The sequence below is a fragment of the Drosophila ananassae genome (assembly GCF_017639315.1).
Source record: "Drosophila ananassae strain 14024-0371.13 chromosome 4 unlocalized genomic scaffold, ASM1763931v2 tig00000061, whole genome shotgun sequence".
NCBI classification, from domain to species: Eukaryota; Metazoa; Arthropoda; class Insecta; order Diptera; family Drosophilidae; genus Drosophila; species Drosophila ananassae.
This window is the reverse complement of record NW_025319038.1, coordinates 3,910,562-3,935,555: the sequence shown is the minus strand read 5'-3', so window position 1 is coordinate 3,935,555 and position 24,994 is coordinate 3,910,562. Positions and strand designations below refer to the sequence as shown.

Genomic DNA, 24,994 nt, shown 5'->3' with positions numbered 1-24,994 from the left:
AAAATATATATAACCTTTTTGATATTGCATAAATACCTTAAAAAAACTCCTTCGACGGGTGATAATTCCAATATTCGACTAACCAATGCCTCACCCTCCATTAAAGGCGGGGGATTTACGACTCTTTGAGGTTTAACGTAACGACATGTTATTCGCGTCGGTTCCGCACAAGCCTTTGGAGGTACAATTACCCGCACACCGCTGTGACGATATCCGCGCATGGATCCACCCCGCGCATCTACCAAAAATGATACCAGAAATCTGAAAGAATATACCATTATTTTGGTTTTGCTTGTTACAATGAATAAAAAACATACCCTAAATGTATCGGGGGCCGTAGGATTACTCCATTATCTATTTTTCGTCCCATGAGCGATGTAAGTATTGGCGGCGAGTTCTTTGTAAGGATTTCTTTAAATATATATAATCAGAATGGATTTGCATCATTATATTGTATATATTATAAAATACATTTGTTTTGTTAGTTATTATATTTTTGCAGAATGCGAATAAATAAAAGAGTAGAGCTATAAGATTTTGGACGAAGACTCCTGTGAATGAAGCGCAGGTCAACTTTGTTTCAAATATACTACAATGGCGGAGTGTCTGGTGTTAAAGGGGCTCCATTGACAGGTCGCTTTCTTCGCCTGTTCTTTCCCAGTTAGTCCAGGATCAGGTTGGCTGAGTATGGCGTGGATAGGAGTGTGGAGTGGATCGGGGTGCGCCACTGATGCATAGTGCTACTCCTAGTAGAATCTTTTCTAACTTCGTGATTGTTTTTTTCGTTTGCAACGGATGGCTTCCATCCCAGTACGCCATAAAATATTATATGTCTGATTATAGCAGTATAGATTCAGCTTACTATGTAGGGAGACATGCCACCATTTTAATATGAGTTTGTCAGGGCTGGTGAGGGCTACATCACAAAATGACATGAGTTTGCATTTCGATCCGTTAAGCTTTAGGTTATTTGCTAATCCCAAATTTTGAAATTTATCCGAATCGGATTAAAGTCAGACTGGGCACTAGTGAATCTATACTGAACAAAAAGCTTAACATCATCAGCGTACATAAGTAAAAGTGAATCAGTTAAGCCATTAATGAATAATGTTAAAAAGGGGTCCAAGATGGCTTCCTTGGCGTACACCACATGTATCGCGACTAAATGCGAAGTAACATCTTTAAAGAAGACACGTTGGGTTCTTCCAGATAAGTAGCTCGAAATCCACATAAGGAGATCAGTTGGGAACCCCAATAGACTGAGTTTACTTATAAGAAGCGAATGGTTAACAAAGTCAAATGCTTTACTGAAGTCAGTGTAAATGACGTATTTTTGTAAGCCATTCCAGAACCAATCCGTGACGAAGTTAGCTCCAAAAAGTTGGTAGTGGTGGAGCGGCAGAAATGCGGTAATATTAATTAACTACATAGGTGTTGCATATGTGGGGCGATTAATTTTTTAAAAAGATTTGGAATTTCTGACAATTTAGAGATGCCTCTATAATTGGAAGTTTCGGATTTTTTCCCTTTTTTATACCCTTGCAGAGGGTATATTGATTTTGGTCAAAAGTGTGCAACGCAGTGAAGGAGATATCTCCGACACTATAAAGTATATATATTCTTGATCAGGATCACCTCCTGAGTCGATATGAGCATGTCCGTCTGTCCGTTTCTACGCAAACTAGTCTCTCAGTTTTAAAGCTATCGAGTTGAAACTTTGCACACACCCTTCTTTTCTTTGCAGGCAGTATATAAGTCGGATCGGCCGGGATCAGTCGACTATATCGTATAGCTGCCATATAACTGATTGATCGGAAATGCCATAACTTTGGTGTTTTTTAAGTTAGGGTTGGGACTTTCCACACATGTTATATTTGAAAAAAATATCTTATGTACAAAATGTCATAAGGATCGGCCGACTATATCTTATAGCTGTCATAGAACGATCGGAATTGGCATAACTTTGGTGTTTTTTAAGTTAGAAGGATGGGAGTTTCATTGGATTCCTCTTTTGGCAAAATAATTCGATATGCCAAATTTCATAAGTTTTTAATTGATACTATTAATACGTTTGATGCCATAATAGGTTTCGACTTACTAACGCAGGACGGAGCGGCATTAGATCTCTGCAACAACGTGATCAAATATGAAAACGCATCTGAACAGCTTAAATATTACGAGTGCGATAATGTGAACTTCACAAACATCGACGACTTAGTGGTTCCAAATTTAGTGAAAGTTGAATTTAAAAAAATTACCCTTAAGAGGAAACAAGTGTTTTCGCACTCTAACGAGGCGCTGCCCTTTAACACCTCGATCATTGCTACAATTCGTACGAACCCGTATATTCAAAGATATATCCTTATCCAATGGATGCAGCAGATTTTGTTAACACAGAAATCAAACAGCTGTTAAAGGATGGCATTTCTGGCCTTCTAGGTCGCCATATAACAGCCCGACATGGGTTGTTGACAAAAAAGGGCTTGATGACGATGGCAACAAAAAACAAACGACTGGTGATCGATTTCAGAAAACGGAATGAACGAACCATCGCCGATCGTTATCCTATGCCAAGTATTCCTATGATTCTAGCAACTTAGGAAAGCATTTTCCAAAGGGCGATCGATGACGTACTACGCGAACAAATCGGGAAATTATGTTACGTTTTGGTAGACGACGTTATAATTTTCTCCGAAAATGCGACTGACCATGTCGAACACATCGACACAGTCATGAAATGCCTGTGCCAAAAAGGCAGTCACGATGATATCTCGCAAATTAAAAGACTGCGAGCTTATTTATGCAACATACCAAAGAGAGTTATTAGCAATCGTTTGGGCCATGGGAAATTACAAAATTACCTATATGGCGCAAAGGGACCCGCATTATTACGGAACACCAAATACTGACTTTTGCTGTATCCGAGCGAAAAACTAATACAAAAATTAAACGATGGAAAGCTTTCATCGAAGAACACGGAGCCAAAGTGTTTTATAAGCCTGGAAAGAAAAATTTTGTCGCTGACGCCCTGTCCCGACAACCAAAAATTAGACGCAGCCACTATCCCCAGTGCACTTTTGTTGACCTACAGGAATCAAATAACCCTGGAGGAAGCAAGGCTGCCTTTACGGCGACAGTTTATAGTTTTCGGATTCGAAGGACTCGCTATTCGAACTGGTTAGGGAAGCTGTTAACGTGAATTTTGTTAATGCTATTTACTGCGATCTCCCCTAGCATGTATCCAACATGCCTTAGTTACGGAATTCCCAGCAACCAAGTTTTGGCACTGCAGAAATTCGTAAGCGTTATTACAAACGCAAATGAGCAGAAAGCAATAATCACATGAGAACACATCCGCGCCCACAGGGCTGTCCAGGAAAATGTAAAACAGGTCCTTCAGGATTACTATTTTCCAAATATGGCCAAACTAGCTAAAGAAGTAGTCATAAACTGCATGACATGCACCAAGGCTAAGTACAACAGATAAGAAACTATTCCTAACCTGCGTAGATAATTTTTCGAAATTCGCTGTAGTACAGCCGTTACTTTTCAGGGCGTACGCAGTGGCATATTACAACTTATAATTTTTTTCCCAAACACTAAAGGTACTATACACTGCGATAGTGAGGCGTCCTTTGAGGGGGCATGCGCAGTTGGAGCACCAAAAAATAGACATTTTTCCCGAATTTTTTTCTCGTAAACTATTGAATTTTTTTGAAATATCGCTTTATTATGTGAAAGTACATAATTTTAATTTTATTTTTTTTTTCCGTTGTTTTTTATTTCTTGAATCTTCTCTTTGGGAGACTAACAAGAGGTGTATCAAATCTTATATTTTTAACTTAACTATCAGTCATGTTGACTGATACACAGTTAGACGGCCCTAAAAATCGATTGCTGGGTTGGAAGGTCGTTGCGTCGCAGCGCAGTGGTCGATTTGGCATATCTAGCATCGTTTAATTCAATTTTCAATGTTTCGATAAAGTGTCCTTTATGTTAAATTATAGCTACCAGTAGTTCACTGATAATATCGATATAAATTATTTTTATTTTCTATCGATAATCGAGCTGCCGAACATTGTTAACGAACAGTGTATCGAACGTGTTCCGCTTCCCTGCCATTTCTTACACTGAAGTGAACTATTCGATTTTCAAAAAAACATATTATATCAAATAAAGTGTTTTATATTGTGAAAAAAGGTGTGAACAAAACAAAAAAAATTTTTTTGTGACCTGTGCTTTTTTGTTGTACTTGGAATTCAATATATAGCATATTAATATTATATACCTTTTTATGACGCAGAGACTAACTTTTCTCAGATCTAAACTTTTAACGCCTACCTTCGCCCGATCTACTCTTTGTTAATTACGTAAGTATAGATTGTTGCCCTCATGAATTGACAAAACAAGTTTGCAACTTTGTGCAACTAAAAATATTAAAGTACTTTTCAGGAACGATGTCTGTGACCAAACACGAAGTTTTTTTGGTGTGGTACGAAGAAAAACAAGAAAGGAAAGCTAACTTCGGGCGGAGCCGAAGTTTATATACCCTTGCAGTTCAGTCGCAGTCCGCTAGGTGGCTCCACGCATCTTGTATTATTAGATATGTAGCGGATCGTATATAGTCGGCCGATTCTTATGATTCCCAAAATAGAATCTGTACCAAATCCCATCTTTCTAACTTAAAAAACACCAAAGTTATACCAATTTCGATCGTTCTATGACAGCTATAGGATATAGTCGGCCGATCCTTATGAAATTTTGTACATAAGATATTTTGGTCAATTCTAACATGTGTGGAAAGTCCCAACCCTCTAACTTAAAAAACACCAAAGTTATGGCATTTTCGATCAATCAGTTATATGGCAGCTAGAGGATATAGTCGACCGATCCCGGCCGTTCCGACTTATATACTACCTGCAAAGGAAAGAAGGGTGTGTGCAAAGTTTCAACTCGATAGCTCCAAAACTGAGAGACTAGTTTGCGTAGAAACCGACAGACAGACAGACAGACAGACGGACAGACGGACAGACGGACATGCTCATATCGACTCAGGAGGTGATCCTGATCAAGAATATATATACTTTATAGGGTCGGAGATGTCTCCTTCACTGCGTTGCACACTTTTGACCAAAATTATAATACCCTCTGCAAGGGTATAAAAACAGTGCCGCAAATTATTAGCGGTAGAAAATCATGCGTTTGGAAACATTCTGAATAAAAAAGACTTCAATAATGATGAACACAAGGTAATACGATGTTTCATCAACATCCATTTACTTTTCGAGGTTGTATCCACCATATTGGATCCGCCATTTTAAATTTTAAAAAACCAACTTCAGCATTGGTATCATCGACTCGAATAACTCCTACATACAATGTTTCATCAAAATCCATCAAGTTTTTCAATCTTATGTCCGCCATTTTGGATCCGCCATTATTTATTTTGAAAATCGAACTACAGATTCGTTATCAGCGGGCCCATGAACCCCTGAGTAAATATTTTCATAAACAATAAGCGTACCAGTCTCTTGTAAATAGTTTTGTTCTGCTAGAAAGGCCAAATCGACCACTGCGCGCAGGCGGGATCTGCTAGATACCCGTGGCAATCCCTGAGCGAGGGGATTGGGGTGCCAAGACAGTTTTTGTTTGTAGGACTCTTTTTGCTTCTGAATTTCGTCTTTCAATGCGAGGATGCCCAGATCCCGGTGAATATTTTCGTTGCGAACATACCAAGGTGCCCCAGTGATAGTTCTCAAGATTTTTGATTGTGCGCGCTGTATGATGTCTATGTTGCTGCTGCTCGCGTTCCCCATAGCTGGGAGCCATACGTCCAGATTGGCTTTAGGACTGAATTTTAGAGTAGTAGCTTGTAGTTCAGGCACAGTGGCGATCGTGAGTTTATGATCCAGTGGAGGCTGCTGGCTTTCAGTTTTAGGTGCACCTTCTTGCATTCGATGTGCTTACGCCACGTTAGTCGTCTATCAAGGTGGACGCCAAGGTACTTTACTTCGTTAGCTTGAGGGATCTGCATACCGTTTAGTGAAAGTGAATTGTTTGTCTATTAAGAGTAAACGTTACATGTTTACACTTTTGTTCGTTTATTTTATTGCGCCAGTCGGACAGCCACCTTTCCACTACTATTAGATGATTAGCCAATTTGCTTGCGTTGGGCATCTGGAGCGACTTAGCATAGCAGTATCGTCGGCGAATGTTGACGTTGTTAGTTGTGCGTTCGTAGGAATATCCGCAGTATACAAAACATATATACACGGCCCGAGTGCGCTTCCTTGTGGAACTCCAGCTTCGATGATGTAGTGTTCCGAATTAGCTGCGTTGCATCTCACGGAGAATACCCTATTGTAGAGGTATGATTCCAGTAGCTTGTGGGTGTATGTTGGCAAATACGATTTAATTTTTTGCAAGAGTCCAATAAGCCAAACTCGGTCGAAAGCTTGAGATACGTCGAGAAAAATAGCCCTACAGTATTCTCGCTGTTCGAAGGCTGAGCGTATTTCGGATGTTAGTCTGTTCACTTGCTCGATGGTTCCGTGGTTTCTTCGGAAGCCAAATTGGTGTGCCGGGATAATTTTGCAAGCTTCTAGATGTGGTGTTATTCGAGTTAGAAAGCATTTTTCAAACAATTTAGACAAACAATATAGAAGGCTTATTGGTCTGTACGATGACGGTGTTCTGTGGTCTTTTCCAGGCTTTGGTATCATTATAATGATGGATTTCTTCCATTTTTTTGGGAAATAGCCAAGATTAATGATACCATTAAATAGTTTGTAGACGACCTCTATAGCGCATTTTGGAAGTTTGATCAGCATCTTTGTCGTCAGTAAATCACCACCGGGAGCCTTTTTTCGTTTTAGCTCTCTTATGACTTTTTCGATTTTGTTCGGCCGAAATAAACTGAGGGGTAGCCTCTGGCTGAATGACTGCCAGAAGGAATAAATTTGAGGCAGGGTTTGGCTGGAAGAAGAGATGTGTAGCAAATGGTGGTGGGTGGGGTGGTCGTTTCGCAATCACGACGCGTGCGCCTCTTCTCGCACGAGCTGTTCAATTTGCTGATTAGATTTGTGGTGTTTGTTTAGGTCTACTTCCTTCCCTTGAGGAGTAGAGATTTTGGCTGCCGCAACGAGTACTTGTTCCAGGGCGCTCGTAGTGAAATCGATGTCCGATTCCATGTTAAACTCCGGAGCGAGTTCTATGTGGGTACTCACGTACTTTTTGTATTTAAGCCAGTTCGTTTTTGGCTATGTCAGGCTGAGGGGTTGTTCGTTTATTTCTGGGCTTTGAAGAAGCATTAAAAGCACAGGCGAGTGGTCTGATAAGTCCGGGACTGCTTCCGTTTCTTGACTGAATTTGTATCGATGTGGCCTTCAAGAAGTTTGTTTCAAACCTATTGTGAAAATGGTGTTTTAAACGTTCTCTGATTAGAACTCCAGTTCCGCTGTGGGCTCTCCCATCTGGATGATCTGTGCGGTAGATTGTATAGCCTTTTTTTTGAAAGTTGTATTTGCTTGTAAGATGCGTTTTCACCAGTAGCATAACGTCAATATGGTTATCGATCAAGAATCGTGACAATTCTAGTTTATGCCGTGAGACACCATTGGCGTTCCACATTGATATTCGTAGAGTCAGCATAGATTATTAAGACTGTTGTGCAACGAGCAGCTGTATTACCAATTTCTGGTTTTGAAGTGTGCAGTATGACCTAGTGTGTCCATACTCTTAGCAGTTAGTGCATTGCACTGGACCTTTGCGTTTATGTGGCTCTTCAACTGTGATTCTCCGATGCAAAAGATATTGCAGCTTGTAGATTGGGTGGACTTAGTTCTTAGGCGACCTGCTTTCTGGCTCGAGCTCGACCTTGAAGAGGGGTTGTGGCTTTTTATCTTTATTAAAAATGTTAATAACATTCTTGGCGGCCCTTGGAAGCCCTTTTCTTTAAGGGCGGTTTTTATTTACGCTGCGGTAACATCGGGTTCGATTCCCTTTACTACCACTTTTATGCTGCTTTTTAGCTGGTACGTGTAATAGCTTATCCGATCAAATATTTGTCGAAATATTTGGACACGATACGAAAGTGCTCTTTAGTCTTAGTTTGCACTATTGTTTCGTTGATGTTCCCTTTGATAAGCGGGACAACATGAAAGTTGTCACCGTTCCCGATCAACGCCGCAATTCGGTTGACCAGGGCACTCGAGTTTTTCTCCCTGATATAAATTGGAGGAGGCTTGGGTTTTTTTGCGGTGTCTGGCGCTGGTTGGTTTTCGTCCACCTCCGCCAGTAGGGCAAATCTGTTACTACTGGATCTTCCTGGTTCTTCGTCGATCTTCTGGACGCGGTTCATTTTTGTTTTATTGCCTGCCGGTTTACTCTGCGGGCTGAGCTTGCGCTTAAATTGGATGTAGCCATCCAATCCAGTCTGTATGGCCGGGGCCGGTTTGGCACTTTCCGAAGTTTTTGTTTTTGTACTCGCTGTAATCGTTGATGTGGCGGTATTTTGAGTTGCAGTGGATGTCGCTGTGGTTGCTGAAATTGAAGCACTGCTTGTTGTTGGTACGAAATTTGGTTCCGCCATTGGAGGGGGGGTTTTACACTGCGAACTCTATGACGCGGGAGTCGGAAACAGCAGAGCGGGTGAGCAAGACCGTGCCCTATGGCTTTCAGCGGTCAGTAGGGCCGGCTTGCTCTTAATCGCCGATTTTCCCCTAACGATATCGCGGGTTAAAAAGTAAGAGTAGAAGCCGTTTCTTTGGTTCACTGAACTTCTACGCTCATTTTTTTATCGTTGCTCAATGAGCGTCGTTGCGTGGCACTTATTTATTTAAAACAATGCACTAGTTTTTGTTTTTGCACATCAAAACTGTTAGAAAAAGTTTGTTTATTGCTTTTAATAAATTGTGGTTAATTGGCGTCTTTTCGCTTATATTGGGTTACCCCAGATTTGTGAGGTCCGTCTGAAAATACGGGTCGATGTGACCAAGACTTTGGAAATCTGGATCGTTTGAAATCAAAAAAGAATCGGATTTACATTTATTGAAAGTCTATTTAGTACTTAATCGATGGATATTAAAAAAAAAACAAGAAAGGAAAACTAACTTCGGGCGGAGCCGAAGTTGATATACCCTTGCAGTTATGCCATTTCCGATCGTTCAGTTATATGGCGGCCAAAAATTGAATCTGTACCAAGTCCCATCTTTCTAACTTAAAAAACACCAAAGTTATGCCAATTCCGATCGTTCTATGACAGCTATAGGATATAGTCGGCCGATCCTTATGAAATTTTGTACATAAGATATTTTGGTCAAATATAACATGTATGGAAAGTCCCAACCCTCTAACTTAAAAAACCAAAGTTATGGCATTTCCGATCAAACAGTTATATGGCAGCTATAGGATATAGTCGACCGATCCCGGCGGTTCCGACTTATTTACTACCTGCAAGAAAAAGAAGGATGTGTGCAAAGTTTCAACTCGATAGCTCTAAAACTGAGAGACTAGTTTGCGTAGAAACCGACAGACAGACGGACAGACAGACAGACGGACAGACAGACAGACAGACGGGCATGCTTATATCGACTCAGGAAGTGATCCTGATCAAGAATATACATACTTCATAGGGTCGGAGATATCTCCTTCACTGCGTTGCAAAATTTAGACCAAAATTATAATACCCTCTTCAAGGGTATAAAAAGAAAATGGGAAAATCGTTAGTGTAATATACCTTTCATAAAAATATTTACCTTTTTCAAATTGCTGATGAGTCGGTTCGTTTTCAAGAATTGTAGTATCAAAGCTTTGGTGATCTTGGCTATATATAGCTTTTATATGATCGTTTGCCATATATTTGTAATTATTATCGTCCAAAACGTCGTCTCCAGTTTCATCTTCGGAATCGGAAAGTAAGGTTTCGTGCATGACCTCAGGTAGCATTACCTTGTATTTTTCTTCTAACACGCCAGCAGTTGTATCAACAGAAGACATTCTAGTGACAACCTTAAGTGTTTCCACTGCTGTTACAAAACCAAAATGGCTTGCAATATTTAATGCGCTTTTACCATCCTATACATAAATTTAAATTAATAAAAATATTAAATTAGAAGTAGCTAATGAACAGTTGATAAGTAACTACAAAATAACATAAAAACATAACTGATTTATTATTTTATCCATAAGTGTACCTCCTAGGTGCATAGTCTTGACTAGGATCGACTTTCGACTTCATCGTGGAACACTTTGCCCCTGACACTATTCTAAATATACTTCCGTTGAAAATAATGGATGCGAAACTAACCTCCCTCTTGCCCATAAACTATATGGAAGGGGAAAAAATTATTAGTAGATAAAAGAATTAAGCATATGTTTGGAAATTTTGTCTACTTTTTTTCAATGCACATCTTAAAAATCTTTTGTTTTCATACGCGCGGCTCCCGCTGTATACGTACAGCCTCCCGTCCAACTGACTGAGAGGTCGCAAATCGCAGGGATAGATCAGATTAAATGAATGGATAGAGTGGTTAGAAAGCTAACAAGCAAGAATTACGGGGCTCTAGTAAGAAATTGAGAATATGTGTCTAGTTCTTCTATTGGAACCCTTAAAATATAAGCGTGTAAGTAGAAGTACGTTTATTAATAAGAGTCTTCTATGATAAGAAGGCGGGTAAAGATTTGGAACCCTTTTGAGTCCCTTAAGACCAAATAATAGAAAATTCTTTCGTACTAATTCAATGCATTCTTTATAAACCGCTTACAAGGAACTCGAAATACATGAACCGTACGCTAAAATAGGACATAGCAAGCATATGTAAAAGCTTTTAGCTATATAAAATTCTTTTGACCATCTCTTTATAAAGCCAAAAACATCCCTAGATTTATAAAGTGTTAAGTCTAATAGGACGCTAAGATCATTAAACTGAGTTAATTTGCTGCTGAGTCTCGATCGATAAAATGACATAAGTTTCAGTAAGCATTTTAATCCATTAAGATTTAAATCTTCAGCTGAATACCCTTTTTAATATTATCTAAATTGCACTGAAGTTTATATTGGTCAAAAGAAGAATTAAACTGAAAGTAAAGCCTAAAATTTGCGTCTGAGCACCTAGGTTCCAACGAATATTTTTAATATATTCAACAAGGAAAAAAAACTTTACAGCTCTTTACGACCGAGATAGAGCCAGAGTGTGAAAAACCATCTAAAAACTAAGTACATCCTATTTATGAACTGAAATACCTGCTACACCGATGAATTACAGTGGAAGATATGCAATGTTCCAATGAATTCCAAAAACTGGTAAAAATATGGACCCACCAGAAGGTAATATTCACTTTGCTAAGCTTGAGGAAATAAAATTACAATATGACAATACCATACAAACCATGCAAACAAATTGCCATACAAACATAGAGGATCCAAGTGCCGGAAACTTTGGAAGGCACCACACTGCTAACTACTGAGGCTACTGGTAATACAAAAAGCTCAAGAGTCAAATGCAGCAAGTCAAAGCAGCATAAATTTACGGCTCGGAGCGTTTTCGATAGCTTTATTTTTGTGTTCCAAATATTGCCTTTAATAAAAACAAGCACAGTTCGATTTATAGATATTAATACAATTTATTTAATTGTTTTGCCGTTTCTACAAATGATATATTTACATATGTCACTGAGTAGGGTTGACGACCGAATTCGAATAATGACGCGGGAGCGCGGCTCAACGCTTGATCCTGCGAAGCGACCGAGAGATCCCGCGAGAGAGCGAGACAAACGCCAGCGCATGACGGCAGATGCAGGTGGTCGATCGAATCCACGAGAGCGGGCGACGAGAATATAGCTTGCGACGCAAACAGAAATATAAAAGAAAGTGACGTTACGAATTCAATAAACTATTGCCGGCCAAACTTCTTTTCGGCGGCTGCTTGACCCGCCCCTTTCAACAGCATCATGAAGGGGCAGCCAGCACAATTTGTTGATTGCCCGCCTTGTAGCTCCGGACGCCGTCCTCAGCAGCGCACCCAACACACTCCGTCACCGTCGTCTTCATCCTCGCTCTTACGGCAGCTGGGCGATGGCATCTCGTTAGAAATTTCGCTGCCAAAGTCCTAGAGCGGCTTCACATCCACACTGTGTAACACATGACCTATCACACTAGCCACCCTTGTGCAGATCCCGGCCAGACGCTTCTCCATCCGCTGCTCGAAGTGACGACGGTGCCTGTAATATTTATCCTTCTCGCTGAGCACTTGGCGGAGGCGCTTATTCTTTCGCTTGGAAAAAAAATGAGATGAGACTCACCCTTCACCGGCTCCGTCTGAGTGTGGACGAGCAACTCTGACTGCTCAGCTGCCATGAGGACCTTACCAGTCAGGGCCTCCACCTACACAAACAATCCAACCGAGCCGAGTTTTTTGGATGGAGGCCAAACCAGGAAACAGATTAATTAGTCCCACACAAAGCAACTCGTAAAATAATTCAGCTCCAATAAGCAAATCAACTGGCTGAGGCTGGTGAAAATGAGGATCCGCTAGCTTTACATTGGCGGGAATTTTGGGCTGATGGTCAGTGATGTAGGAGGCTACGATTGCGGTTATTAATTGCGATTAATTGCGCAGAGTAGTCAGAGCATTGGGATTGCAAGCTGACTTGCACAGAAAACCCATCAGTAGAGAACCCTGCGCCTCCTATACCGGATACAGTCACCGGAGTCCTTATCTTCCGCAGCTGCAGCTGGTCCGCCAGCCTTGAAATGACTAGATGCACCTGCGAGCCAGAATCGAGCGGCGCTCGGAAAGGAAATCAGCGGACGCTGAACCAGAAACAGCGTCGCTAGATGTGGAAACCTCGGGAGAGGGGTGTTGGCCTTGAGCTGGCGAATTGCCACCAAAATGCAGCAAACTATGATGCCTGCGTCCACACGCACGGCAGCTTGACGCATTGCAATGCCGAGATAGGTGCCCAGATCCAAGGCATTTACGGCATAAATCCAATCGCCTAACTTCGCCAAAACGATCCTCAGGCGACAAGCTTAAAAACCTTGGGCAGGAGTTTATCAAGTGAGAATGACCATCATAGATCATGCTTGCGGAAGAGTTTGTGATCACAAATGCAGAGTTACCTCGATGAGAGGGTCTACGTTGTCCTACCGCAAAGTTTGGTGCATGTGATGTCGTCGGCAAATCTATGTCTCCAAAGCCCGGCATCTTTGCTCAAGAAAACTGGCGATAGACTGGCAAGGAATCCGAGTCAGCTTGCATTTCCTGCTACTTAGACTGCGTGGCTTCATCAACCTTCTGTAACAGCACTTGGATAATGATGCAGCTAGCAATCTGCTCCGTCGTGCCTATGCTTGCCAGGGCTCGCATATGCGAATTAAATTTGTCCGAAAGCTCGCGAAGCCTCGTCGCCGATGCGGACTCTACGGCCCTCAGATTCATTATCTCATTAACATGAGCTTGAAAAATGAGCCTGCGATTACTAAACCTTTTGTTTAGAAGCTCCAATGCGACGTCATAATTTTTGTCCGTGAGCTCCAACGATCGAACAGTCTCCAAGGCAGATTCACGAAGGCAGGACCGCAACCGTTGAAGCTTCTCGACCCGACTTATGAATGGGTTTGTGTCGAGAAACATGGTCGAGAGTAGTGACCGAAATTCAAGCCACTCCGCATAACCTCCACTACAAGTGGGAAGTGGCAGTGGCGGCAATGCCTGGAAAGTTCTGCTGAAAGACGCATCACACTTGGTGGCAGAAGTACCGTTGATCAGCGTCGAACTCGCCGCCAACAAACTGGTCCAGGATGAATCGTGCCTTCCTCGCCGCATCGTAGAAGTTGACGAGCAGATCGCTCCTGAGTTCTGAAACATCCAGTTCGGACAGCTCCTGTGTGTGCTTTATGTGCTACATTTATCATCGCCTCCGGAAATTTCTCCACTGCTTTCAAGGACATCAATCCTTGAAGGTCCTCTAAAAGGACAACTGCACTTTGGCTCTGAAACTCTTTCCTTTCAGGAGAGGCACACTCGAAAAACGGATTCGTTTTCGCAACAAACATATTATTTAAGTTCGTTTATTTATTGTCAGCTCACGACCCACTGTGCAACTTCTGTATAACGGGCTTGTTGGCACCTAGTGCCAAGAGCTACTACCCTATATGCACACTTAGTAATTTGATCTAATCAATATGCATCAGCATGTCACATGATACAAGCATCAGACCCACTAACCTATTGGCACACCTAGTAATAAATTAGCGATAAGCATAAAACAATATCCAACCTACTAACCCGGCACTAGTCGACGGCGCCGGAAGCAGAATCAGCATTATTAGCGGGAAGAATGACCGACTGACCGAAGCAAGCAAAATCCAGCCAGCTAAGCCGAAATGCGTGTGGAAACCAGTACATGAACAAACAATTTGGGTCAGCAGATTCAGAGGTGAGTGACCCTGGCATTAACATTTGTTCTAGCACGTCCATAACATTGACCTATCTTAGATTTAATGATGTATAAGTTAGCATCTTATATAAGAGTTGTTCTTCTGAAATAAAGATAGTTGCAAAATCAGAGCGAATCGTCTCGTTACTCAGTGTCTGAACCACGGCACTTAAAATCAACCTACTTCGAGTGATCCTGTGTAAAACGGTTCACAAGTAGGACTCTCTGAAAGCTATCTTCTTCGCGTGGCTCCAGTGTAAAGCTCCAGTGGCTTAAGTAGAACTCGCGGCATACCAGTCTACTTCGAGTGTTGCTCCCGTGAAACGGACCACAGGTAGACCCCGCGTTACCCAACCTACTTCGAGTAATCCTGTTTAAAATGGTTCACAAGTAGAACCCGCGGCATACCAGTCTACTTCGAGTGTTGCTCCCGTGAAACGGACCACAAGTAGGACCGGCCGATAAGGAATCAGCCGAACCACCATACCATCTGTACTTGAGAAAAACCAACCCAGGATTTCAAGTACCCCACATCCACTCCAGTCTGATCGCAGCAAGCACCTGGTCAACCCGATCAGTCCCTTGCAGAATCCAGGTATCTTTAGTCAGAACTTTATTCGTTCTTTTGACTACGACCTCGGGACCTACCGTTATGGCCGCGAGTTCAAGTTCGACGTAGTGGCCGAATAACGCTCTAAGGACGAACAGGGGTAATATATGTATGAGCGATTGTAGCACTCTGCAAACAGCGTATGTATGTATGTCAACAGATGTTAATATTGCGCGCACAAATCACAAACCGAATTATGTTTTTAATGGTTATTTGTTTATGTTTATATATTTTAAGCTGCGCAGCTCAAATATTCAATGGAAAATAATTCAACAAATTATCACAATCACGTCGGGGTCACCCAATGTTTAGTTACCGAGCGTTTTCGATAGCTTAATTTTTGTGTTCTAAATATTGCCTTTAATAAAAACAAGCACAGTTCGATTTATAGATATTGATACAATTTATTTTGCCGTTTCTACAAATGATATATTTACATATGTCACTGAGTAGTGTTGACGACCGAATTCGAATAATGACACGGGAGCGCGTTTCAACGCTTGATCCTGCAGAGCGACCGAGAGATCCCGCGAGAGAGCAAGACAAACACAAGCGCATGACGGCAGATGCAGGTGGCCGATCGAGAGAGCGGGCGACGAGAATAGAGCGGGCGACGCGAACATAAATATAAAAGAAAATTACGTTACGAATTCAATAAATTATTTCCGGCCAAACTTCTTTTCGGCGGCTGCTTGACCCGACACACACCAAATAGTTTTGTACAATCTAAAACCACATCGGAAGTATTCTTCGTCGAAGCAGCCAGATCTTCATTGGGTCTTCCAAACACGGCTGAAATTTCATACGCCAGAGCCCTAATAACATTACTTGAGCACATGACTTAAGTCGTGACTAACATGACGGGAAGCTCTACTGGAAGTAACATCCTCCGTCAGACTATACGTATAAATTACGTCAGCCCTATCTGTACAATATAGAGTCGCAGATGTAAGATAGAACTTCAGTTTAGAAGCTGGAGTTGAAAATCGAAAATGATTGAAATGTTATTTTAAATCGGATTGTATGGGCTAGCTCACAGAGTTGTAATAACGTACCACCGAATTCATATATTCGACGTGAATACTTGCGAGCTTGCAAGGCGTACTTTAAGAATGAACAGTTGGGGCTGTCTCTGGTCAACGCTTTTGTAACAAGAGAGCCAAGAGGAAAACCGATAGGCAACGGCACGACCGATTCCGGATTTCTGCCATCGTCCCAACATGTGGGGGGATTTAATCTCCTGATATCTGTTATAGAAATAATAATGTGTGTTGCTCTATAATAACCCCTAGGCAAAAGTAAAAGTATATATGTATTGTGAGTATGTAAATGTGTTTCAATTTTTCATTTGAATAAACATAATAGAATTAAATAAATACAGAATGGTTGACTAAATGTTTGTGGCGAACTAAAATACGCAATAACAACATACTTAATAATATAATAAAGTTGTGTAAAAAAATTAAAGATATTTTTTACTGAATTTTTAGCAATTTTTGTTGTACAATATAAGCTAACCGTAAAATATTAAAAGAAATATAAATATCAAATCTTACATCGTGCCGACCCGAAGTTGTTATACCCTTCCAGTTAGGTAGCAGCTTTTATAATTAATATATATATATATATCGGATCGTCTATAGATGGCCGGTTCTTATAAGAATTTCAACAGCCATTTAAAAAAAAAAAAAAACAAGAAAGGAAAGCTAACTTCGGGCGGAGCCGAAGTTGATATACCCTTGCAGTTGAGTCGCAGTCCGCTAGGTGGCGCCACGCATCTTATATTATTAGATATATAGCGGATGGTATATAGTCGGCCGATCCTTATGAAATTTGGCATATCGAATTATTTTGCCAAAAGAGGAATCCATTGAAGCTCCCATGCTTCTAACTTGAAAAACAACGAAGTTATAGCATTTCCGATCAATCAGTTATATGGCAGCTATAGGATATAGTCGACCGATCCCGGCCGTTTCGACTTATATACTGCCTGCAAAGGAAAGAAGGGTATGTGCAAAGTTTCAACTCGATAGCTTTAAAACTGAGAGACTAGTTTGCGTAGAAACAGACAGACGGACATGCTCATATCGACTCAGGAGGTGATCCTGATCAAGAATATATATACTTTATAGGGTCGGAGATGTCTCCTTCACTCCGTTGCACACTTTTGACCAAAATTATAATACCCTCTGCAAGGGTATAAAAAAGCTTCTTTAAAAATAGCAAGGTTATGTCATTTCCAATCCTTCAGTTGTATGGCAGTTATAAGATATAGTCGGCCGATCCTTATTAAATTTGTCAGATTGAATAAGATTGCCCAAAATGAAATTTTTTTTGACCATCTTTTGATAAAACCGAGAACACTTTTATCTTTATCAACCATTGAAGAAAAATGGTCGGAAAATTTTAGTTTTATATCTAAAGATCTAAGATCATTAACATGAGTTATTTTTTCTAAGGCATTCCCATAGAGATGTAGCCTAGTGAGGACTAGTACGATAAATAAACATAATTTTGCAGTTTGATCCATTAAGACATTAGCTAAACACCATTTTTGAAAATGATCGAGATCGGGCTGAAGTCTGTGTTGGGCAGACGAGGAGTTATATTGCAGACAAAGCTTAACATCGTCTAAGTACATTAGTAGCAGCGAGTTTGTCAAGGATGGGGGCAAGTCATTAATAAAAATAGTTAACAATAACCAAGATGGCCAAGATGGCTTCCTTGAGGACTCCAAATGTAGCACGGACAAAGCGGGAACGTTCCTTTTTAAATAAGACTCTCAGTGTTCTTCCATCTAAGTAGCTGGAGATCCACGTAAGGTCTGTAGGGAATCCAAAAAGATTAAGTTTACTCAACAGAAGATAGTGATTAACTGAATCAAATGCTTTACTAAAATCTGAGTAAATAACATCAGTTTGAAGTCCCTTTCGGAAGCCATCTATGACAAAAGATGTCAACTCCAAAAAATTTGTGGGGGTGGAGCGACGCCTAATGAAACTATGCTAACATGGAGAAATTATTGAAGCACAAAGGTGTTGTATAGGAGGGAGGTGTGATTAATTTTTCGAATAACTTTGGAATAGCTGTAAATTTATATAAGCCTCTGTAATTTGCAGCATCGTATTTTTTTCCTTCTTATGCAAAGGAATTATGAAAGATTCCTTCCATTTAAGGGGAAAAATCTAAGTTTCCTACGATAAGGTGAAAAGCTTATGTAGAGGTTTGCACAGAGCCCTGGCAGAGTATTTTGGCACACAGCACAGATGTGAATCTTCAGGGGTTGAGAGCAGCAAAGCTCTGAAAAGACAGGTAACTTCAGGATCAGATACAAAACTTAAATCTAGAAGGCGAGTTAATAAATTTCTAACATGGTTGATTTTACCTAGGGACCATAGCTTACAAATAACTGTTAACCGTTTTTTTGCTTACGCTCTGTTTGCGAGAGCAACCGATACAAAGCATGCCGTTTCGGTTCCTCTCTGAGCAGCAGGCTTTGATTTGTTTTGTTTCGGTTTTCTGTTGAACGAATTACAATAAGCAAATCATGAAACTCTCATCTACCGAACATCGCTCAATGAGAGATTTGAGTGACACTCGCACAGAGAGACTCAGTAAAAGACCGATTGACTGAAAAAGTCAGCGCAAAAAGTCTTTTCAATAATTTGTTTTCATTTCGCTGCACAGTGGCACATGGTACATGAAATTTGACGAAAAAACTTATTAAAATTTTAAACGTGAATTTTCCAATTTCAAACTAATATATTGATTATTTTAATTAAAAAACTAATAGTTGCCTTTTAAATTCATTTATTTTGAGTTAAGCTTAACAACTAAACTTTGGACAACTTTGTTGTCCATTTTGTTAAATATAAAAAATTTATGCTTTTTTTTATTAAGTTCTCGTCCCATTTTCAATAAATTTGATGAATCACTGCTTACACGAAAGATTTACAAAGCAAATTGACAAGTTGAGCCCACTAAACTTCACATATACACATACATGCACAAAAGACTTTTTGAATCGTCGAACGCAAGCAAACGGTCCTAGAATGAGCAGACCAAACGAAAACAGAAAAAAGTGTGCTTTGACTGAGCGCGAGCAAAATTTGTATACGAGCAACTCAATCGGTTGCTCTCAGACTTTTTGCTCAAAGTCTCAGTGACAAACACTTATTTTGAGACCGCTCGAATCGGTTAACAGTTATTTGCAAGCTATGCTAGGGACAAGTCAAACATGCTCGGCGTTAAATCATGACGGTAGGAAAAGGATAAAAAGGATGAGTTTTCAATATTTCAATGAGTTATGGTAAATTAAAGTCACCAAAAATTACTAGCCGGTCTTGTCGGACTTAAGGTTAGAAACCGACTGAATAGCAGAATGATGCCAGTACGTAAGCGGTTCGAAAGATGGTGAAATGTAAGGACAGGTAATAAAACAATGATGGGTCAGACAATATGACTTTAACGCAGATAAATTCGAAATCACCAAAATATAGTAACTTAACTTCAGAAGCGCATTTGAAGTGAATAGAAATTAAAACTCCTCCTCCTTTTCGCAGAGGTCTGTCACGCCTAAAAGTGAGGTACTCACATTCTTCGCCCTTACTTCAGCCCCTACAATTTTGATAGGTGAGATTGATAAAAAAAATGTTAGTTTTTTGAAGAATCAGATTGGACAGATGTTGGAAGCTTGACTTCAACAGGCTTAGAATTTTTTTATAAGATCGTCACAGGTGACGAATCATGGATCTATGCTTATGAGCCCGAAACAAATAAGCAATCGACCGTGCGGGTCTTCGAAGACGAGCCAAATCCAACGAAAGTTGTTCGTGGAAGAACTTCGAAGCAAATGTAGGACGGAGCAACGTCCTTGAGCAACGTAGGACGGTCAATTCTGAGTGGTACACCACAATTTGTTTGACTGAAATTTTCGGAGAAATTCGAAAAACGAACAAGAGAAGGATCATTCTGCACCATGAAAATGCGAGCTCTCACACATCAGCTCAAACCGGCGCCTTTTTGACCGGTCAAAATGTCGAATAGATGGGTCATCCGCCATACAGCCCTGACTTGGCACCCAATGACTTATTTTTCGCACATCAAGAGAACAATGTGTGGTCAACGATTTTCGACACCAGAAGATGCTGTGGAAGCGTTCAAAAACCATGCTTTGGAGGTGTCACTATCGGAGTGGACAAAGTGCTTCGACAATTGGTTTGACCGCATGCAAAAGTGTATAAGTCTTGCTGGAGAATACTTTGAAAAACAATAAAATCATTTTTAATCATAAATATTCGCAATTTTATTATAAGGCCAGAAATATATATAGCAACCCTCGTATGGACTTCGTTCCATCTCTCTAACTTATATACTGTAAAGTTCCACCGCTATACGGTAAATTCTACCGATCCTAATCGTTCCGACTTGTAAACAGCTAAGCAGCAATCAAATGTAGGATAACAGAAGCTGTTATCGAATAGTAGAGGAGACTGTTAATAAAGCTGCGAGTAGTTAGTCTTAAGCAAGAAATAGAGCAGAAACGACGCATAAGTTAAGATCAACATGTAAACTATATCTAACATATCCACACATTAATAAACCTATGAGACCACTAAGAAAACCATCCTCTCACAGTTCAGAAGTGGGATACTAATGTGTTGGTGCAGTGTTATGGAGATATAGTCAGGAAAATTGGAACAGAATCGTCGGCGTGGAAAGTTGGTAATGGGTAGCAGCCCCAGAGATTACTCGATACTTGTGCGTGGCAGACGGATTTAAAGAAAAAGCCAGACAGTATAACACTAAGGGATTGTGTGTATATGGGCGTCGTGGTGAAATTCGCATTGAAAAGAACATTTTGGAAAAAGCATTGAGGAAAATGGTCAAGATAGCAGAACTCAAGGTGGACCAGTTGAGATTTTTGTTAAGAGAACGAAATCTTGCAGCTGCGGGATCCAGAGCAGAGTTAGTACAGCGACTAGTTGAATTTGAGGAATCAGAAGACGTGGAGATGCCACAAGCTAGTGGAAACGTGAGTCAACGAGAGGAATCGGTGACGTCACAAGCGGCAGCTATTTCACAACTGCAGAATGAAATGACCGAGCTGAAGAATATGATGGCGCAGTTGGTGAGCATGCAGAGGCCAAATGCAGATGATGGTGTTAATAGGCTGGAACGCACAGAGGAAACCAGGAGGAATATCACAGGAGACGATATTCCTAATCTACAAGCCAGAAACAACGTGAGACAAGCGTCGGTAAAGGAAATCGCAGACACTTTGCCAGAATTTAATCCAGGAGACGAGAACGCTATATCAGTGAACCAGTTCATCGATCGTGTCAACAAAGTGGTTGGTGCGTATCATTGGGACGAGACGTTTTTGTTATTGGCAATTTATACAAAGATCAAGGGACCAGCCAAGATGTGGTTCGATTCTTCGCCAGTGGTGCACACTACGTGGAGTGACTTCGCGCAAGCTATGAGGGATGAGTTTGGAGCAAGCCCGGATGAAGCGGAAGTGCATTTCAACATGACTAATGCAACCAAACGAGCAAAAGAAACAGTGAAGGAGTATTGTTTCCGGATGTCAGCCCTAGGAGTGCGGTACAGTCTGAGCGAGGCAGCGGTTATCAGATATGTTCGCGCAGGATTACAGCACCGAGAGTTGCAAAACAGCATTGCAGCGATACATTTTTCAACAATGAAGCAGCTTAGAGATGCAGCCGAATCTTATTTCGTAAACAGAGGTCGGACAACAGCAAACAAAAAGGAGTTTGTGCCTAAATACAACAATTTCGAGATGAAACAGGACAGCGATGTGAAGACAGCAAAGCCAAAGGATTCGAAGACATGTTTCAAGTGTGGAGAGTTGGGACACTTTGCCAATTCGTGCCCAAGTAAGGAGCAGAAGCCCCGCTGTAACAAATGCAATACTTTTCATGTAATCACGGAAAGTTGCCAAACTGCAAAGGTGATGCGTTTAGGAGCAACAAATCAAGACAAGTTATTCACCAGAATAGTCCGTATAAATTCAAAGAGCTATAACGCATTTATAGATACGGGTAGCCAGGCTAGTATCATTCGACAGTCAGTTGCGGATGAATTAAAGGCAGATCGGCATGAGTGCTCTATGAGGATTAGAGGCATATGTGGAGGATCGTGTATTCTTTCTGAAGAAGTCGTTATCCAGATGGACGTTGAAGGGAAGACCATTGATGCCAAGTTATACGTAGCAGACGACGAGCTTTTGCAAGAAGACCTTTTGCTGGGACAGGATGTCATTGTTAGCGCCCAGTTATCCCTAAAGTTTACGGCAGAGGACGTCGAAGTCAAGCGAGCGGTGCAGCAAGCAGAAACTATTGGAAGCGAACGTGGTACTCATAAGCTTCTTGTTAATATGCAAAACAATCAGGAAAGAAGTCAAATGAATCAGTTGTTGAGCAAGTTCGAAGATGTCTTCTCTACAGGATTGCAAGGAATAGGAAAAACAAACATTGTCCAAGCCAAAATAGATGTTGAGAGCATCCAAGTAGTTTCCCAGCCACCATACAGAATTCCCGAGCCAAAGAAGGAAGTTGTCGCCAAGATGTTGGACGAGTTATTGCAGCAGGATATTATCCAACAATCTACGTCAGAGTATGCTAGCCCTGTAGTACTCATCAAAAAGCCGAACGGTAGTGACCGACTATGTGTTGATTACCGCCGTCTGAACAAGCTGTTAAAGAAGGAGAATTTTCCGGTCCCGAATATAGAAGAGCGTCTTCAAGAGGCGAAACGATTTAAGTATTTCACTTCACTGGATTTAAATAGCGGATATTACCAAATTGAGATATCACCTGAAAGCCGAAAGTTTACCGCATTCATCACCACGGATGGACTTTACGAGTTTAAGCGACTCCCGTTTGGGCTAAAGAATGCCCCAGCCACTTTCAATCGTCTCATGGCAGAACTACAAAAGCGAGTGCATAAAGGAGATATGATTCACTACATGGACGACATTCTTATTGGTAGCAATAATTTCGAGGAGATGTATGCCAAGCTAGAGAGAGTCCTTACAGTATTGCGAGAGTGTGGACTAACTCTAAATCTGGATAAATGTAAGTTGTACGAGCAGTCTATTACGTTTCTAGGACATCAAATTCACGATGGAGGTATCAGCCCAGGAGAAGTAAAGACGAATGCCATTTCCATGTTCCCCACACCGACCAATGTCATCGAAGTACGTCAGTTTTTAGGATTGACAGGATATTTCCGAAAATTTGTCGCCGGATACGCTATTATATCAGAGCCGTTGCGTATGCTGTTGCAAAAAGCACAAACATTCAAATGGGAGCAGCGCCAAGGGGACGCGTTTAACGAATTGAAAAGAAGCCTAACGTCAAGACCTGTTATCACAAGTTATCGCCTAGATGCTGAACACGAATTACACACAGATGCCAGTGCTGTGGGTTTGGCCGCCGTACTGATGCAAAATGAAGAGGGTCAACTAAAGCCAATTGCTTATTTTAGTCGAGCAACGTCTAAGTCTGAGAAAAATTATCACAGTTATGAGCTGGAAGCTCTAGCCGTCGTCGAGTCGTTGGAGCGATTTAAGTATTATGTCTACGGTAAAAATGTTCGAGTAGTTACCGATTGTAATGCCCTGAAATCTTCAATGGATAAGAAGGAACTTATACCCCGAATTGCACGATGGTGGTTAAGGATTCAAGAATATGACATCGAGATTGTACATCGAGCTGGAATACTGATGTGCCACGTTGATGCTTTAAGCCGAGCACCTTTTGAAAACGCACATGAAATGGAGACTGCATGTCTGAAGATTTCCAAAACCCTGATAGACGAAGCTGACTGGTTATTCGCGATACAACTACAAGATGAGAAGATCCAGAACATCGTAGCGGATATGACAAGTGCGAAGCAAACCGAGAACGACGAGTACGTAATAGAGCAAAATCGCCTATTTCGAAAATACGACAAAAAGTTGCTATGGGTTGTGCCGAAACAGCTAAGATACCTTATACTACACGAATGCCACGACAAAGCAGGACACATGAGCACAGAGAAAACAATGCAGCGCATTCTTAATTTGTTTTGGTTTCCCCATGCATAGGTTGCGCGCTAAACAAAATACCAGGTGGATGCCAAGAAGGAGAGTATCATTACGATGACATTAAGCCTATCCCATTTTATACTGTACACATGGATCACCTAGGACCTTTTCCAAAGAGTTCAAAGAGGAATGAGCATATTCTAGTTATTGTCGACGCCTTTACGAAGTTTACTATAGTTCGAGCAACAAAAAGTACTGCAACTAAACATGTCTTGGATATCCTGCAAGAGGTTACGAGCTACTTGGGAATGCCAGGACGAATTATCACTGATCGAGGTACCGCCTTCACTTCGAAAGATATCGAAAAATATTGCAAGTCGAACAATATAAAGCACATCCTTAACGCTGTAAGGACACCGATAGCCAATGGTCATGCAGAGAGGACGAACAGAATTATTTTGTCCATGCTACTGCCTTCGAATGAAAACGATAAGCGATGGGACGAAATGCTACGATCTATCCAGTGGAGCATTAATACCATGGTAAATAGCACAACTAAATGTTCCCCATTTCAGCTTCTCTATGGATACGAGCCAAGAGATATTTTAAAGAACACCCTGACCAGCGTGATCCAGAATCAAGAGCAGAGGATGATGACAGATGTCGAGTTGGATACGCTACGAGCAGACGCTGCAACTAGAGTCAACGATCAAAGAGCTGCAGCCAAGAAACGGTACGACGCAAAACACGCTAAGCCCACACAATATAAGCTAGGAGATATTGTACTGGTGGAGAACGAGCCAAGCAGCACGGGTACTTCCAGAAAATTGGAGCCTCGCTATAAAGGACCTTTTATTGTCAACAAGGTGTTGCCGAACGACCGATATCTAGTG

General features: G+C 41.1%; 1 protein-coding gene across 6 annotated transcripts in view; it reads right to left on the bottom strand.

The window, feature by feature from the left end:
* Positions 1 to 24,994, bottom strand: part of LOC6506034 (ankyrin-3) — a 69,463-nt gene that overhangs the window by 22,373 nt on the left and 22,096 nt on the right. For 5 of the 6 annotated variants that reach the window (XR_004311328.2, XR_006507868.1, XM_044717739.1 and 2 more), the window contains 3 exons: positions 9,756 to 10,074; positions 318 to 411; positions 37 to 261 (listed from right to left, as the gene is read on the bottom strand). Coding sequence is in view for 4 of the 6 variants with exons in the window: in XM_044717739.1 (XP_044573674.1) it covers positions 37 to 261; positions 318 to 411; positions 9,756 to 10,074 (638 nt within the window). In the remaining 2 variants the exon portion in view is untranslated. Of the gene's footprint in view, positions 1 to 36; positions 262 to 317; positions 412 to 9,755; positions 10,075 to 24,994 lie in introns of those variants that run through there. The other variant, XM_044717740.1, reaches the window with a different exon arrangement.